This window comes from Calonectris borealis, chromosome 26, assembly GCF_964195595.1.
Source record: "Calonectris borealis chromosome 26, bCalBor7.hap1.2, whole genome shotgun sequence".
NCBI lineage: Eukaryota > Metazoa > Chordata > Aves > Procellariiformes > Procellariidae > Calonectris > Calonectris borealis.
Genome location: NC_134337.1, coordinates 1,102,560 through 1,118,018, shown reverse-complemented (window position 1 = coordinate 1,118,018; position 15,459 = coordinate 1,102,560). Strand labels below are relative to the sequence as shown.

General features: G+C 59.8%; 2 protein-coding genes across 2 annotated transcripts in view; both read right to left on the bottom strand.

The window, feature by feature from the left end:
• Positions 1–1,837: 1,837 nt before the first annotated feature.
• Positions 1,838–5,233, bottom strand: ELF3 (E74 like ETS transcription factor 3). The gene is made up of 8 exons (XM_075174060.1): positions 5,071–5,233; positions 4,162–4,383; positions 3,817–3,903; positions 3,604–3,723; positions 3,309–3,398; positions 2,555–2,671; positions 2,179–2,374; positions 1,838–2,034 (listed from the first exon to the last, which is right to left on the bottom strand). Exons 1-8 carry the CDS (start codon positions 5,231–5,233, stop codon positions 1,914–1,916), a joined length of 1,116 nt encoding a protein of 371 aa, XP_075030161.1. The 3' UTR covers positions 1,838–1,913.
• Positions 5,234–13,127: 7,894 nt separating this feature from the next.
• KIF21B (kinesin family member 21B) overlaps positions 13,128–15,459 on the bottom strand; it is a 40,867-nt gene continuing 38,535 nt past the window's right edge. The window contains exon 35 of the mRNA XM_075174481.1: positions 13,128–15,333. Within this exon, the coding sequence (XP_075030582.1) occupies positions 15,279–15,333 (55 nt within the window). The 3' untranslated portion in view covers positions 13,128–15,278. The remainder of the gene's footprint in view (positions 15,334–15,459) is intronic.

Sequence of the window (15,459 nt, the reverse complement as noted above, 5' to 3'; positions counted from 1 at the left end):
GTGGCAACAAGACCCCCTGGTGCCCAGCAGTATTCAGAAGGACTCATGAAATGCAGGCAATTCACGCCAACCGGGAGCGATGCATGGACCGCTGTTTGCCAAGCTCGTGGTAGAAACATATCTGAGAGCCTGCTTGGCCTCCAACCCCATAAATTCCTTCTTGCTGCCCCGCAGACATGTTCTGTGGGTCAGAGACATCCTCCCAGAACTCCGGGGGCACCCTCCCTGCCTCCTCATGGCTGGGGTAGCTGGGGAAGGCTGGTGTTGCCATTGAGCAAGAAGGGACAGATGATGTGTTTGGGCTGTCCAGCCACACTGCCAGGCCTTAGTGGTCTCCCCTCCTGAAGATGTGGTACTTGAGAGGCACCCCGGTCCTAGGAGAGGCTCCCAAATAGCCGGACTGGAAGATGAGCAAGCCTTAAACATATTGCAGTGCCTGTGCTGCTGCTTGTTGTCCCTTCACATCTCTCAGAAGAAAGGAGTGGCCAGAGAGGGGCTGGAGGTCCTCCCACAGTCCGTGACCCCCAGCCAGGCTGGGGACCTTAATGCAGAGGGAGCTGAGAGAGACACCCCCCACACCAGACCACCCAGGCATTCGCTTCCCAGCAGCCTGCAACTGGCAAACTCTGGCTTGGAGCCGGTGCTTTGGGAAAGCCCTCTTGCAAAAGCAAGTGCCAGGGCTGAATTTCTGGAGGGTCCTCAGAAGGGCCAAGATTTGGGGTGTAAGATGCCCCTGCATGGCTGGCTTTGAGACAAGGCCTCCAGATCTCACTCCCACCAGCTAGGGACAAGAGCCCACCTCACCTGTGACCCTGTGCCAGGATGACCAGGCAAGACCAGGCCACAGCAGGCAGGAGGGATGGTGGCAGATGGGGTTGATGCAATGGGACATCCCAGGTAACGTAAGTCTGGTCCCCACCATGTCTTTAAGAAAAACAAGCAAAATGACAGGGAAGTACAAAAAAACCCAACCAAACAAAAATTTATTCCTCTTACGTTCCCATTTGAAAAGGAGGACTCCACATGCACCTGCTGGGTGCTTGGCTGGGCTGGCATCCCCCTCCTGTGGCTGACACAGAGCCAGTCTGTGCCCCCGTGACATCGCTTCAGTCCAGCTGAGCATCACCACCTGCCACAAGACACGTGTGTGCCCTACAGTGCACATTCTCACACGGGAACATCTACTCATGAAAAAATATATCTGTTCATTCATTTTGTGCTTTTTTTTGGTCTTACATAAATTAGAAGCTACTTTTGGGGAAAAGGCCTGTTGCTAGATACAGGCAGCCGGGCTGGAAATGCAGAGTGGCCCTGCTGTCCCAAGTCCTCTCCCCACTGCAGGCTCTCCAGGGCCAGGTGAAGCTCCACAATGTTCCCATCTTCTCTCAGCAGGTGCCACACTGAGAAGCTGCTGCACAGGGGGGCCTCACCCATCCCACGCGGAGCAAACAGGGCACTTCAGCGCAGCACGAGCAGTGATGAGGGAGGACCTCATAGCTGGGACAAGGTCTGTCTGATCACAGGTGAGACGGTGGTGCTGCCCCTCTGCCTGGGGGACAGCAGGAGACCTGCTGGCCTCTTACTGCAGTGCCAGCTGCCACTCAAATTTCTCTTCCCCTTTGCGTTTGTCCAGGCTTTGAAACAGCCAAAGTCACTGCAACTCCAGTTGAAGGTACAAATCCAGCGAGGGAAATACGGTTTACAATAACCTACTGGAGCCAAAATATTAGCTTTAAACACCTCAGTGCCAGCAGTCACCAGCACACATGAGCATGCCCATGCAAGGGTCGGAGTTTCACACGCTGCACGGGGCAGCAGCTTCCAGATACAGCTGCAGGTGAAGTTTCCTGCCAAGGAGCCCAGCCCGGGGCTGGCCCCGAGGGGCTTGCCAGACCCCGGCTCATCCAGGACTCCTACAGCTCCTTGTTCCTGTTGAGCACCTCCTCCTCCTTCCAGCCACTGGAGTTCTTCCCAAACTTGTACACCAGACGTCGCCCATCAACTCTCTCCAGGATCTCTCGTTTGTAGTAATATCTGGAGGAGATGGAGGTGGAATCAGGGCTCTGGATGCAGCCCCGCGTGCTGGGGAGCTGCTGTGGGGGATCAAGGCTGAGCCCTGGTGGGTCTGACCCAGCCCTGTGGGGCACATCCCCCCCGGGGACAGGGGAGGGCACTCACCGCATGGCTCTGCTCAGCTTCTCGTAGGTCATGCTGCTGTTTTTCTTCTTCTGGCCCCAGAGCTGAGCCACCGCTTCCGAGCGCAGGAACTTGAAGACGCCCTCCCGCCGGTCCTCCCACTTCATCAGCCCCTCGTTCAGCTCGGGGTGGATCAGGATGTCCCGGATGAACTCCCACAGGTGGGTACCTCTTGGGGCTGGAAGAGGAGAGCAAGCTGTAGAGGGGGGAAGATCCTGCGGGTCCCTGCACTTTGGATCTCCCTAACCCCCCCTGCCAAGGGGCACGGCCAGCGGACATGGCCCTTCCTCCCATCTACCCGCCACGGAGCCAAGCTTGGGGAGGCAATCTAAGCTCCCGGGCTGGAGGGTCCACGTACAGTGCTTGCTCTTCCGGCTCTCCAGGCAGTCTCTGCTCTCCTTGCTGAGTTTTCGGGGCCGTCCCCGTTTCCGCTTGCCATGTTTGCTGTCCCCTTTCTTGCTCCCTGCAAAGACATCTGTGCACACAGACAAGGGGATACGTTATGCTGTGCAGAGCCTGCTGGGTTGCAGCTCCTTCTCCCTGGGCACAGAGATGTCCTCCTCAGGACCAGAAGCACAGGGGAGAGCTGGTTGGGGGTGGAGGGAGAGATCAGGGGCTGCACCCTCTTTTCAGGCCCAGGTACCAGGGAACCACCCCCCTGAGAGCAAGGTCTCCCCATTCCCTCCAGCCTCGTCCCACCCTCATCCATGCCACCATGCTTAGGGCAGCATGCTGTTCTTTCCCCAAACCTTGCTGCTTCCTTGCAACCCTGGTATTCCCTGCTGGGATCAATATTGAACACAGCTTTCAGTGCTCAGGATCTCTGGCTGCAGCCTTCACCCAGCTGCCACCACCTACCTCTTCCCACCATGCTCACTGCTGCCCTGGCTATCCCAGCTCTGCCCCAGAGCTTGCACCATCACCATGCTCAATGGAGAGAAACAGACCCAGGGCGCACAGAAAACCAGCCCCATTCCTCCTTCCCAGTGTGAGGATGGATGTTTAGGTGTTGTCCCTAAATCACTGCCAGATGGGATGTGCTCTGCAGCTGCTGGAAGTGCCCGGGAGCAAGCTCTTCTCTCCCAGCTCCTGGTGGGAAGCAAACAACTCACCATCAGGGAAGAGCTTTGCTTCCGTGGGGTCGAGGTCGAGGTCACTTCCACCGGAGTCCTGGGAGTTGGGGCTGTGGGACATCACAGGCCCTGAGAGGCAAAGAGATGGGGCTCAGACCACCAGCTGCTGGCATTTGGAGATGCTTCCCCCTGGCTTCTCCCCCCTGCCCCAAGCCCCTGCAGGCAGCCTCGTGCAAGACCCAAACCCACCCTTGGCAGTGGGGCAGTTCCCCACTGATCTCCCAGATCAGCGCAAGCAAAGGGAGGACTTTGCTTCGCTGGGCGAAACACTGACCTGAGACATCGGAGCTGCCTGGGGACATGGCACCAGGCAAGCAGGTGAAGTCTGTGGATAGGAAAGGGTTTGTGGGCTTCATGTCCTCCAGGGAGTCCTTGGCACAGGGATTTCCCAGCTCTGGAAGGGGCAGAGAAAGGAAGAAGGGGTTAGCCCTGCCTACATCAGCACGTGGTCCCTGGGGAACAGGCTTGGCCAGGGCCCCTCTCTTACCCAGGTGGCTGGAGTCCAGGAAGGTCTCTTGGGAAGTCGCATCCTCTTTTTCCAGTAAGTCAATGATCCAGTTCAGCTCGTCAGAGGCTGCAGGGGTGGGGGGACTGGGATTAGCAATGCCTATTCGGTATGGAGGGAAATGGTGCATACTGGGAGCTGAGCCCAGCCCTGCCTGGACTCTGGTCTGTGCCCCCACGTCCCCCTGCGCAGCCTCCCCAGTGCAACCTCCCCCAGGCAGCCCTCCGCAGTGCCCGGGAAGCGGGGGGTCCTGGGCTGGTGGGAAGGTCTCAGCCTCATGCTTTGAGCCGCCAGGCCTGGGGACGAAGGGGACATTGGGACACTCACTGATCTCGTGCAGGCGGTCATAGAGCTCATCCCCCAGGGGCCCGAAGATGAGGCGCATCTGGTCCCTGGTGCAGTGGCAGAGTGCGTGCCCGTCCATGTTGCAGCAGGAGAAGTCGATGGAGCTGGCGTCGTACTTGTTCTTCTCCACGTGGTAGCTGATCCACTCCAGCACCTGCACCTTGGTCCAGAAGTACGGGAGCTCACTGAACCACTCCGGCTTGTCTGCAAGGGATGGAGAGTGGGGCTCAGGGGCAGGGCAGCTGTGCCAGTGCTATGTGCCACGCGCGGGCTGCCGGCTACAGTTGGGCACCAGGTCTGGTCCCGTGGCGATCACGTGGGGCACAGCAGGCCCTGTGCTTGGAGGGTTATGGGACTAACGGGTGTTTAGCGCCTGCTGCCGGGGTCACCTCGCTCTGCCCTGCTCCTGTCCTGGGGGACAGCAATGACCTGACGCTCCCCCCACCGTTAGTTTCGGTGCCATTTGTCCTGTCTGTGCTGGGATCCGCCCTGCTCTGCTGGTGTGTTCCCCGTGCCTCCCCCGGGGCCGTCCCATGATGGTCCCACCGACAGAGTGGGACCCCCATCACTGGGACTGTACTTCCAAACTGCTCTCCCGGTGAGCCCTGGCAGCCCGTCCCCTGGGATATGCTAGGGGAGGAGGGCAATGATTCCCTCATCCCCAATACGCATCTCATGTGCTCTAAGCAGCCACACTTTGTGCCACTCAGGGTCTCCTACAGCAACCTTTTAGCCAACACACCCCTGGGGAAACCGAGGCATGGTGGAAGCTGTTGACCGGCCCCAGTGGGACAAGGACCTTGCAATGCTCTTCCAAGCCAGCTGCATTGCCTCGCGGCTGCCTGGCTTGCTGGCTCCCCTGCGCAGCCACCACCGCTTCCCCAGTCCTACCTGTGCTCTGTGCTGGGGGCTGGCTGGTGGGGAGGCTCAGCCCCAGGGTGCCGTCGTCCCCAAGGTGTCCCAGCATGTCCAAGGTTGGCTGCGCCTCCTCCGGCTGGTACATGGCGCTGATGTAGTTAGAGAAGATGTTGCTGATCTCGCAAGATCCTGCCATCAAGCTCTGTGCCGAGAGACGACAGTGAGTCCCAGCCCCGTGGAGGTGGGGGGACCCAAGCCCACAGCATTTGCAGCACTCCCGGGACCGGGCTGGGTGAGGCCAGGCTCTCTCTCCCTCCACCCGTCATCACCTCTCAGGTCACTTCTGCAGAAACACCCACCCAGCACCCACCGGCCAGAGCTGGGGCCTGACTCACCACCGCCCCGGGGGCTGGGAGTGAGGGAGGCTGAGCCAGAGCAAACCGGGGACACGGCGTCACCGTGCTCGCAGAAAAGCCCCGTCCCCAGCAGTCTGGCCTCACCAGCCCCACTGGCAGCCAGCGCAAAGGAACAGCAAGCAGGCGGCTCACAGAGAACGGTGTTGCACAGCCCCTCCGTGGGGACGGGCGTCGCAGGGCACTCAGCCGTCGAGCGCTCCCCCAGCCCCACAGCACAGCAATGCTTGGGCTGGTGCTGCCCCGCTGCCCGCTGCAGGGACTCTGGTGCCGGCAGCTCCAGTCCTCTCAACCAGTCACAAGAAGCACATCCCAGTAACTCTGCAGCCAGGAGGGGACCAAGCCCCTGCCTGGCTCTCCTGGAAGAGCCAAATCTTGCTGTTCACTTGACAAAACCTGGGGGCCAGAGGGGGGCCCCTTCAGACTGCTGTCTTCCTGGCCCCCCAAAAGGGCTGGCAGCTGCGGTGGGAGATCAGGCGTGAACGAAAAAAGACCAAGCGCATCCCCCGGCGAGAGCGAAGATGCACAGGGAGGGGAGCAAAGCAGCCATCCCGGGCTGGGGGACATCAACAGGCCCTGGACGAAAAAGCTTTGGTACCTTCTGCGATGGCAATCCTGGGAGCAGCAGCTAATCCAGAGAGCAGTGAGGGGAGACGGAGCGCGCCCTGCCCAGCCGCTAGCCACTGCTCATGGGCCCGGGGAGGCTGGTGCCGATGGGCAAGCCCTGCCCGCGTCTCCTCTTTTATAGCATGGGCGGCGTAACGCGATCTGGCGGCCCGAGGGGAATTCCAGCCCGAAACGTTCATGCTCCCAGATCCAGGTGATTTGCATAATATGAACCACTGGGTCCCAGCCCAGCACTGCCTTGCCGGGAAATCTGGGTTGGCCAGTTTAATCATTGTCAGAGCCCTTGCCCTGCCAGTGCCCAGAGTTTCACCCACACCGGCTTCGCAGGGTGTTTTCTTCGCTGCCGTTTGCCCGGCTCGTGTTTGTTTGCTCGCAGCAGCAGGTTCCCTCGCCTCCCACTGCCAAGCAAACACACCCAGCAGGCCCGGAGTGGGCACTGGGGGCTGCGCATCCCTCCCTGGGGCTCTGCCTGTGGCAAAGGGGCCAGGAACGCTGCCCTGGGCGCCCACCTGGCCGTGTGGCATCCCCCTGCTCAGGAGGAGAGCCCAGCCCTCGTACCGAGTGGGTGCTTGCATTGGTGCCTTGGCCATGTTTGGAGCACAGGCTCGGTCGCTCCCCGGTCTGGCAGAGGCACAGCTTCTCCCAAACAGGTGGGAAGGACCCAGTGACCAAGCTGGGCAGATGCTGGGAGTGGGACTCGGGGAGCAGAGACCCGAGACAGTGGGGATGGAGCAGAGACCAGGCAGGTGCCCGAGTATTGCTGCTGTTAGGATGGGTCGATTTTTGCCTGGGGGGAGGTCTGGGACAGGCTGCAGAGGTGTGACGGCCCATTTCTGCCATTTCACAAGCGCCTGGCACAGGCACACACGTGTGCTCACCAGGGATACATGCCAAGGGGCAAAGCAGGGTTGTAGGATGCATTTGAGGAATTACCTTCTGGTGGCTCTTGCCACTCTGGCTCTTGGGCAGGGGTACCTGGCACCCTGTCTGGATATGTTCATGCTGGTTTTAGCCCTGTGCTGGCAGAGGAGCCCCAGGCCAGTCAAAGCCAACAATTTGGCACCCATTTGCCCAGTGCTGGTACTTTGCCAAGCCAGCCACATCCATGCCAAACATGGGCTAGCGCAAACCCAGGGCACTGAGTGAACAGGGCAGACCCTGGCATCACACAGCCACCTCTAGGTCCTTCAGCCGGTGCCTGGCAGCAAACCATCTCATGTGACAAGGTGGTGACAGACTGTTGCAAACATGGATGCTCTACCTTGGCCCATAGGCCAGCAAGGGCAGGGTGGCTGTGTGCCCCATTCCCCTTGTCACGTCACCCTGGCCTGCCGTGCCGTGCTGTGGCCCCAGGGCAGGCAGGGCCAGCGTGCCAGCCAGGAGGCACCGGGTCACGCTAGCTGATCACCTGCTCCAGCTTCATTCCTCCGCAGCACAGTCACGAGTGCTGGGTGCTGCCAGGCCCTTTTGTTTCCTCGGCACCACATCTCAGGACATCCCCACACCCGGGAGCAGCCCCTGCCATTGCTGCCACGGGGCAAACCAAGACCACCAGGGAAAACACTGGTGCTGGGCAGACACAGAGCCTTAAGCCTGCGTTCAGCCAGGAGCTGAGCCCAGGGCTCCACTGTTCCCGGGGACCTGGCCACCCGGCTGGGCTTCCAGTGCTTGTGGTTAGAAACCTGCCCCTGGGGAAGCTTTTTCCACCCACTGCTGCAATGCAGGTGTCTCTGGAACAGAGTGGGACATGACAGCTCTGCGCCGTGCCCTGGGCCAGAGGCCAAGGGATGATGGGGAGGGCATGTAGCATTTAGGAGTCTCCTGCCATAACCCTGCCCAGCCCACCCACGGCTCTCCCCCATCCCAGGGGATCTGATTGGATGCCTGATGGGGCTTTCTGGCATGGACCACATGGAGCATTCCCTTTCCCAGGTCTCCCTTCTCTGCAGACCCACAGCAGACCCTGGGGAAGTGCCACGGTCAGTCCATACACCCGGGCTATGCCACCGATGGGAGAGGTGCCCTCAGTGGGTTACACCCCTCAGCCCCTTATGTGTGCCTGACACGCTGGGAGCCCTCTGGGTCCTCCTGGGGCCCAGCCTGCCCCCTTCCTTCCCGTTGTGTTTGGGAGCCAGGAGGCCAGTGGACCTGAGCAATCCTCCCCTATACCCTGCAGGCACCCTCCAGCTTTACTGACCTGGAGAAATGGTCTTCCTGGCCATCTGCCTGACCAATGTGCCACAGGCCCGATAATGGGCCGTGGGGAGAAGATCACAGTGGGGGACACTCCCTGGAGATGCTTAGACACTGTGCCAGGAGCTTGGGAGAGCATAAGCCTCTCCTGGGGTGTCCCCATGCCCTCCCCAGAGCCACGGGGCAGCAGCAAGTTGCTGGATGGTGCCCATCGGACACTCCACTGCAGAGGAGCAGCTGCAGCACTGATGGGCTCAGGGCAACTCCTCCTTGAGCCTGGGGATGGGTGGCAGAGGGCTGCCACAATCTCATTGCCAGAGATGGCAGCTCGCAGGGATGTGTCCCTGCTGTCCCCTTGCTGCTGGTCCGAGCTCCCAGGGCACTTTCAGGCATGTGCGGAGCATGGCATGTGGTGCTACCAGCCCAGCCTTGGCATCTTGCTGCAGCGAGAAAGAGGTGGTCATGACTTTGGAGTGAGCTGGTGACATGAGGGCCAGCAAGAAAAGGTGTCTGTGGTGCAGTGAGTGGCTGGGACCCCAGGTGGGAGGGGGGATGCTACTGATGTCACCTGCCCTACCAGGAGTATTTGGGACCATGATACCCCCACATTTGTTGCCCCACAGATCCTGTTTGCCCTGGCAGCACCATGGTGTGGCTGTGGGTACAGAGCCTCACACCGAGATAAGCCATGACAGAGGCTGAGGGTGACGCAGGGCACGGTGCTGGGGACTACTATGGCTCTGGGCACCACCAGCCCTCCAGAGACACCGTTAGGGCCGGACTGGTATTGCTCTCGGGACGAGCACTGCAAGGTTTTGAGCCCAGGGCCGGGGCCCCCCGTCTCTCACCCTGCGGCGGCAGGAGGGTGTGGGGTGCCCCACGCGGGCAGCGGGGTGTGTGCCAGGAGGAACCGCATCCGGGGTGGTCAGTGTGGGCACAGCCCATGGCTGGCAGGCTCCCCACTCAGCTGCTCCGTCCGACCAGTTTAACCAGTGCTGGCTGGCTGGGAAAGAGAAAGTGGAGGTTGCTGGGGCTGAGGCCCTGCCTGCAGAGTTGGGGGTACCGCTTGCTGCCCTCTCCCCGCCCTGCAGCACCTGCGGCTGGGGCAGGTTGGCTGCCCAATGTCTTGGGGGGCTGGTGCCAGCACCGGTCACCTCTGGGAGCTCAGCGGGCACCACGCGCTGGCGCCGGGGTCGCCTCCCCCCCCAGCAGCATCCCCCACCCCAGCATCCCCACCTGGGCAGCCCGGGGGGGCCCCGCTGCCCCCAGCCCTGCCGAGCCCCGGGCACCGCGGTCCCGCAGCCGAGGCTGCCACCTGCCGGCTGTCCCCAAGGCCACCGCTCCCCTCAGCCAGCCGGGCCGCTCCCGCACGGGCCCGGTGTCCGCCCGCCCAGGAGAGCCGGCTGCCCTGAGGGGCGTGCGAGCGGGCAGGGCTGTGGGCAACCTCCGCGGGCAGGGGTCACCCGAGCCCCTGCCCCACAGCACCCTTCTGCAGTCCCAGAGCCCTGCCAGCTCGGGGACCCGGGGACGCCTCAGGAGGGTGATGCGACGCTCTGACTTCTGCGGGGGTTGGCTGCCACTCTGGCTTGGGACTGCCTGGTTGGACTCCTTCCTCCCCTCCTCCTCCTCACCAGGAGAGCCCGGCTGGGTCTGTGCTTCCTCCACCTCAGCCCCTTAAATTTCCCCCAGTGCAATCACATCTGCCCTGTCTGCCTGAGGACTCGGTGCCTGTAAGGATGCAGCTCACGTTCTCACAACACATGCTAGGGCCAGAAGGGCTGTAGCAGCATCAGTTCACCCAGCCTCTCCCCCAGCCCGTTTGCCAGGTGCGTCAGGATGGGACGGGCCGTTCCCCGCTGTGCTCTTCCCCTCTTCAAAGCCATCTCTGCTCTGTCACTTCATTTCAGTACATTTTATTTGTGAAGACAAAAAGGCAAGGAACAAACACAGCCATTGAAAAAACATGTACATCATGAGACCAAAATAACTTACACTATTTACAGGAACACATCGAGGTATAAAATATATGCACACACCTTGTCCTCTGACAAACCCAGGCCGCTGGGCTGGGCTGCATGACCCAGCAGAGAAAAAAAAGCCTTCACAAGAGTTGGCCTCTAGAAAACAGCTCCGAGCAAGAAAAGGCACCTGCTATTTGTGATACTTGTGCAGCGGGAAGGGGTGACGGAGCAGGTGACGCAATGCTACAGCTGCTGGAGCCCTGCTGGAGGGCTGGACTGGAGCGTACTGGGTGGTTCCAGGACATGGAGGATAGGGAACCGCTGGCAGGTACCGGGGCAGAGCTGTTATGGGTGAGGGACAGGCCCCTGGGGGCAGGAGGAAGGTGCAGGGCTGTGCTTTTCTGGGGGTGAGGCCCAGGAAGCCAGGACAGGGCCTGGGGGGGTCGGGGCTGTGCTGGGCTCCCTCCCAGTTAGAGCTTCAGCACCATGTAGCACTTGGAGGGGCCAGGGCCAGGGATCCCCTTCTCTCCCCAGGAGGGTGAAGGGGGCTCAGAGAGGGGGTGCAGCCTGCAGGACAGAGCAAAGCTCCAGTGAGCTTGCTGAAAAAAGCAAGTGGGAGCCCTGTGCTCTGCAGGGATCGTACCTGGACCCTGTCCAGCATGGGACAGGGGAAGGACTGGGATAGGGGCACTGGGAGAGCATCTTGGGGGGCACTCACTGGTTCTGCAGCACCAAGGCAGGAGGCAGCATCCGAGACCCCGAAGTAGCTGTGCTCAGAAGTGCTGGGGAGGAACAATGTACCTGGGGGGGACAGGACCCTGGTGTTCCAGCTCCTCGCAGCTGGCCAGACTGAGATGCACCACCAGCCTGTCCTTTTGTGCCATAAGAGCTGTGGGTGCCAGGGAGGGGGCAGTGCCAGGCTCCCTGGGTGGGCTCCCAGTGGTTTGGAGTTCCAATGCTCTTGGGCTCCTGAGTCATCTCCAGCCCTTTTGTGCAAAGCTCAGCTCTGGGCCAGCACTACACCCTCAAGAGAGGCTGGAGCTGGCCCCTGTGTGCTGGAGGGAGGAGACCCATGGAGCAAGAGTCAGGGCCCAGGAACAAAAGTGTCACCCAGCGATTTGAGGAAGGGAAGGACCTCCCTGGACTGCAGGTATCATCACACCCTTGCCACAAACCAAGGCACCCAAGGGTGAAGCAAAACGAGGTGTATGGTGCAAAGGCAGCTCCAAACTGTCACTGCAATAGAGGGGCTGGCAGAGGGGCTCAGAGACCACAAGAACGGACTTAAGCTATGCAGCAGTGCAAGTCCTGAGCCCCAGGGGAGCACCTCAGACAGTGCAAAAGGATGAAATAGCTCACCTGCTTCCTCCAGCAGGCAAACAGCCCTCACCATCATCCTTAGCCCCACCTACACCTTGGTTGCCCAAGCCCACAGCCCCCATCTGAGCTCTGAAGGACCAGAGTCCAAGGGGCCACCCTTGCTAGACCATCTGCATGTTGGGACCTTGTGCTTTAATGTCTGGGGGAAACTGCCCCCCCAAACTGACAGTGCGGCTCAGAGCTGCGAGCCCCTTCCCAAACCCCATTGTGCCAGGGGAGAAGGGTACAGCCCTGTGTCGGCTCCCCAGCCCTGAGTAGGGGATGACCTGGGGGCTCCAGGGTTACCCTGGTTTATGTTCAGTGCCTGGGACAGGATCTAGATTCAACTACGTTTTGGGGGTGAAAAATCAAACATCACACATGAGAATCAGCTTCTCTCACAGACCGTCCCCACCCTGGACAGAGGCTTTTACAGCACTAGTTCCCTGCTGCTCCAGGCTGCCACCAAATTACAGCAGGCTCTGGAAAACGGGGAGTAGGACCAGCCCATTCCAGCAATGTGCTTTGCATGAACATTTCCCAGACAAGAAGGCCTTTATTGCATCCACAGAGAATATCTGCGAGAGCAGAGGCAGGAATACAGGCTGAGCTGAGCCTTTCAGAGAACCCTTTCCACCCTGCAAAGGGACAAGAGGGACTACTTCCAGCCTGCAAATGAACCCAATAACTAACAGCAACAACGCTGAGCCTCAGTCCAGGCATCCCACCAGCAAGGGGAGCAAAATCTCAGTGTTGCGACTCAGCTGGGGATCCCACTGCAAAGGTGAGAGCTGGGAGCACAGGGAGAGCAGGATGCTGGTCCTGCTGCGCTACCCAGGAGGAGACAGGGAGGGGGACACGAGGAGCAGCTCAGACATGCAGCGAGGTGGGGGTGAGGCCACGTGTCCCCAAGACGAATTCAACTGTCAAAACCATAACAATAACAATAATTAAGAGAAGAAAAAACTAAAAACACAAATTCCCCACCCCATCCCCAAAATGAAACCCAATGACGACAGCACCCAGCTCGCACTGTGAGGTAGCTAAACTAGATCAACACCCGAGAAACGCTCTCCTGCATGGGAAATACCAACCCACACAGATTCTAAGACGTACACACACACACAGAGCTATGGGATCACAGTTAACCCTCGCTTCAAAGAGCCCCCCTCTCCAGACGCTTGCTGCTGTGCTGCAGTACCCAGCTCCCTCCATCTGCAGGCTGCAAAAGCCTTGAAGCCCCCTCCACATGCTGCTGGACGTAGCAGTGAGGTGGACGCTCAGCATCATCCAGGATTGGCCACTCAGCCCTGGGAAATTAAGCAGGCACTTGCAGCCTACACACAGGAAGAAACTGGTGGCAAAAGGCAAGGCAAGTCTGACCCCAAGCACCCCAAGAGCGGGTCCCTTCACTGACTTCAGCAGGGAGCAGCGAGAGGTTTCAGGTCGGGCACTGGCAGATCTTGGTGCAGACACCAATGCACGTGGTACACCTGGCTACAGCCAGACAAACACACACACACATCCCCCCCACCACCCTCTCCAGCCAAGCAAAGGTTAAACTGGCTGAGGAACAAGCAGGGAAGCCCTCTCCAAGACAAGCCTGGAAGGTAACACCTCCTCCAGCCCCCCTACATCTGTACGTTACTCTGGAGGCTGCAGTGCCCTGTGCATTTTTGTTTGCCCCTTCCAGTCCCACAGGGCGCACAGCCCAGAGCTGCCGGTACTGGCACCGCTTCTCCACCAGCCGTGGCAGGAGGGCTCCTTGCCTCGATGCAGCCACCAGTCCCGGGCTCTACAGGGCTCGGCGACAATCATGAGGGACCGGTCACTGTCCTGGGCAGGGTCACACCCACACATGCCATCACGCCCTCCACCAAGGCAAGGCAGCAGGATGGGATTTTTCCCCTCAAATGGCAAAAAAAACCCATCAAATCAACAGAGATGCTCCTGCCTTTCAAGATGCGGAGGAATTCCCATGCTCCACCGGGAATGGCTTTAATGAGGGCTAGTGGCAAATGATCTGGGGCTGGTCCGTGAGTCACCATGGTTGGAGAAAGCAGAGGGAAAACAGTCTGTGCTTTATGGGGCAGGTCCTGGAACCCCTCGGCTCCGAGATCCCAGTTCAGTGCTGGTGGGATCACGTGGAGAAATCCTTAAATTTGAGTTCAAATGCTGCTTCTTCTGTGACAAAGGGCATGTGAGGCAAAAGCACCACTCCCGGGGGCTCCTCAGCCATCCTGCGACAAGCCCTGCCTGGCCCAGGGCAGGACGGAGCAGGGGACGGCCCACAGGCCACAGGAGAGGTGGAGGAAAGCTCCAGTGTGAGACCAGGGCCTTGCCAGCTCCTTGCACAGGAGAGAGGGAGGATGGAGCCTGGAGAAGCTGTGTCCTTGGGGAAACACTCCTGGATGGAGCCCCCAGCCTTTCATGGAAATCGGACTTTGCAAGATCATGAGGATTGTCCTTCAAGTGTGGGGTGAATCAGGGGACTTGTGCAAGACCAGTGTGTGCATCCCCTTCCTCACCCTGCTCCTGGCACAGCTGACTCCATCCTGGCCCGTCCTCCAGCTGCTCCATGCCTTGCTGGGCCCCCTCTGGCTCCCGGATCCACGGGGGCCGATGCGCCAAATCTGAGCTAGCCCCCTCCCAGGTAGAGGGCTGAGAGCAGAGCCTGGGGGAAGGATTTATAGCTTCCAGCTCCCAGTGATGGCAAAACAAGATGGGCCACAGGGGTGACAAATCCAGCTTTGGCTTCTTTGCCCTGGAACCTCTGTTCTTGCTTCATTCCTCCATCTCAAGGGGGTTAACATGCTGCAGGAACCTACCACAAAACTCCTGCTGAGGGCCAAGGTGTCAAGAGCAGGGCTAAGCAGCCCTTCCCTTCCTCGCTGCAGCAGGGTGGGCACATGGAGAAGAGCCTGAGAGCCGTGGGTTAGGTAAATTTACGACTGGGGTTTGGAGAATGTCAAAGGGAACTGCAGCAGGTTTGTCTGGAAGTTGCCTGATAGAGATTTTCCCAGGTTTGCTGTGCCTCCATGGCTGGGACATGGCAAAAAAGCTCAGAGGTGTACAGCTCCAATTGCTGGGGACAGGTAGATGGAGGATGGGGAATGATGGGACTACCTGGAAATCCTTCTGCAGACCCCCCACAGCAGAGAGGCTGTCCCATGAGTAACATCTCCAAAGCAGCAGCCCCTCTATGCTGTGGTCCTGGCCAGCAGATACCAAATGTCCTCATGGCTGTGGAGTGGAGAAAGACTCCTGCAGGAACCAGCCCCAGAGCCAACAGGGACAGAAGAAGCATGTCACAGTGGAGGCCACATGAGCCCATGGTGGCAGGAGGGAATTGGGTGTCTATGAGTAGGAGCCAAGGAGCTCTGACCCCCAGAAGTCCCAGCAGGCGTCGCAGCAGGGCGGGTGAGAAGAGAGACGAAACATTTCCTGGTCACTGGAAAACCATCAAGAAACCTCAGCGGGAGGGAAGGTGGAGCTGACGGCGCCCCACGGAGCTGCCTCCTCACAGGAGCTGGCAGCACTCAAAGTACCAGATGGGACCCCGTTGGGTCACGTACAAAGAAACCCCTATCCCTGGGCTGAGCTCCTGTAGATGACAGGGTCTTGATAGCAAGGGAGAGGTACTCTGACCTTCACCTTCCTGTCATGTCTTCCAGTCTTTGTGCAGTTCCTAGTTCGACCCCGTGGGTAACCTCCTCCCGCTCCAGAGCTTCACTGTCAAGTCGCTGAGAAACAAAGGTGAGAGGGACGGTGTGACCCAGGGGTTCCCGCAGGAGCCGCGCAGACATGCTGCAGAGAGGCACTGCGAGGAGGAACGCTCCCCAACCCCAACCCATGGCAGCATGCAGCCC

Bases quoted from the DNA above. Each gene is read 5' to 3' on its own strand.
- ELF3 (XM_075174060.1), bottom strand. From the start codon at position 5,233: ATGGCAGGATCTTGCGAGATCAGCAACATCTTCTCTAACTACATCAGC. The intron at 2,672-3,308 runs GTGAGTTGTTTG...CTGTGTGCACAG, and splicing joins AGCAAAGCTCTTCCCTGATG to ATGTCTTTGCAGGGAGCAAG. The intron at 2,035-2,178 runs GTGAGTGCCCTC...CATCTCCTCCAG, and splicing joins AAGCTGAGCAGAGCCATGCG to ATATTACTACAAACGAGAGA.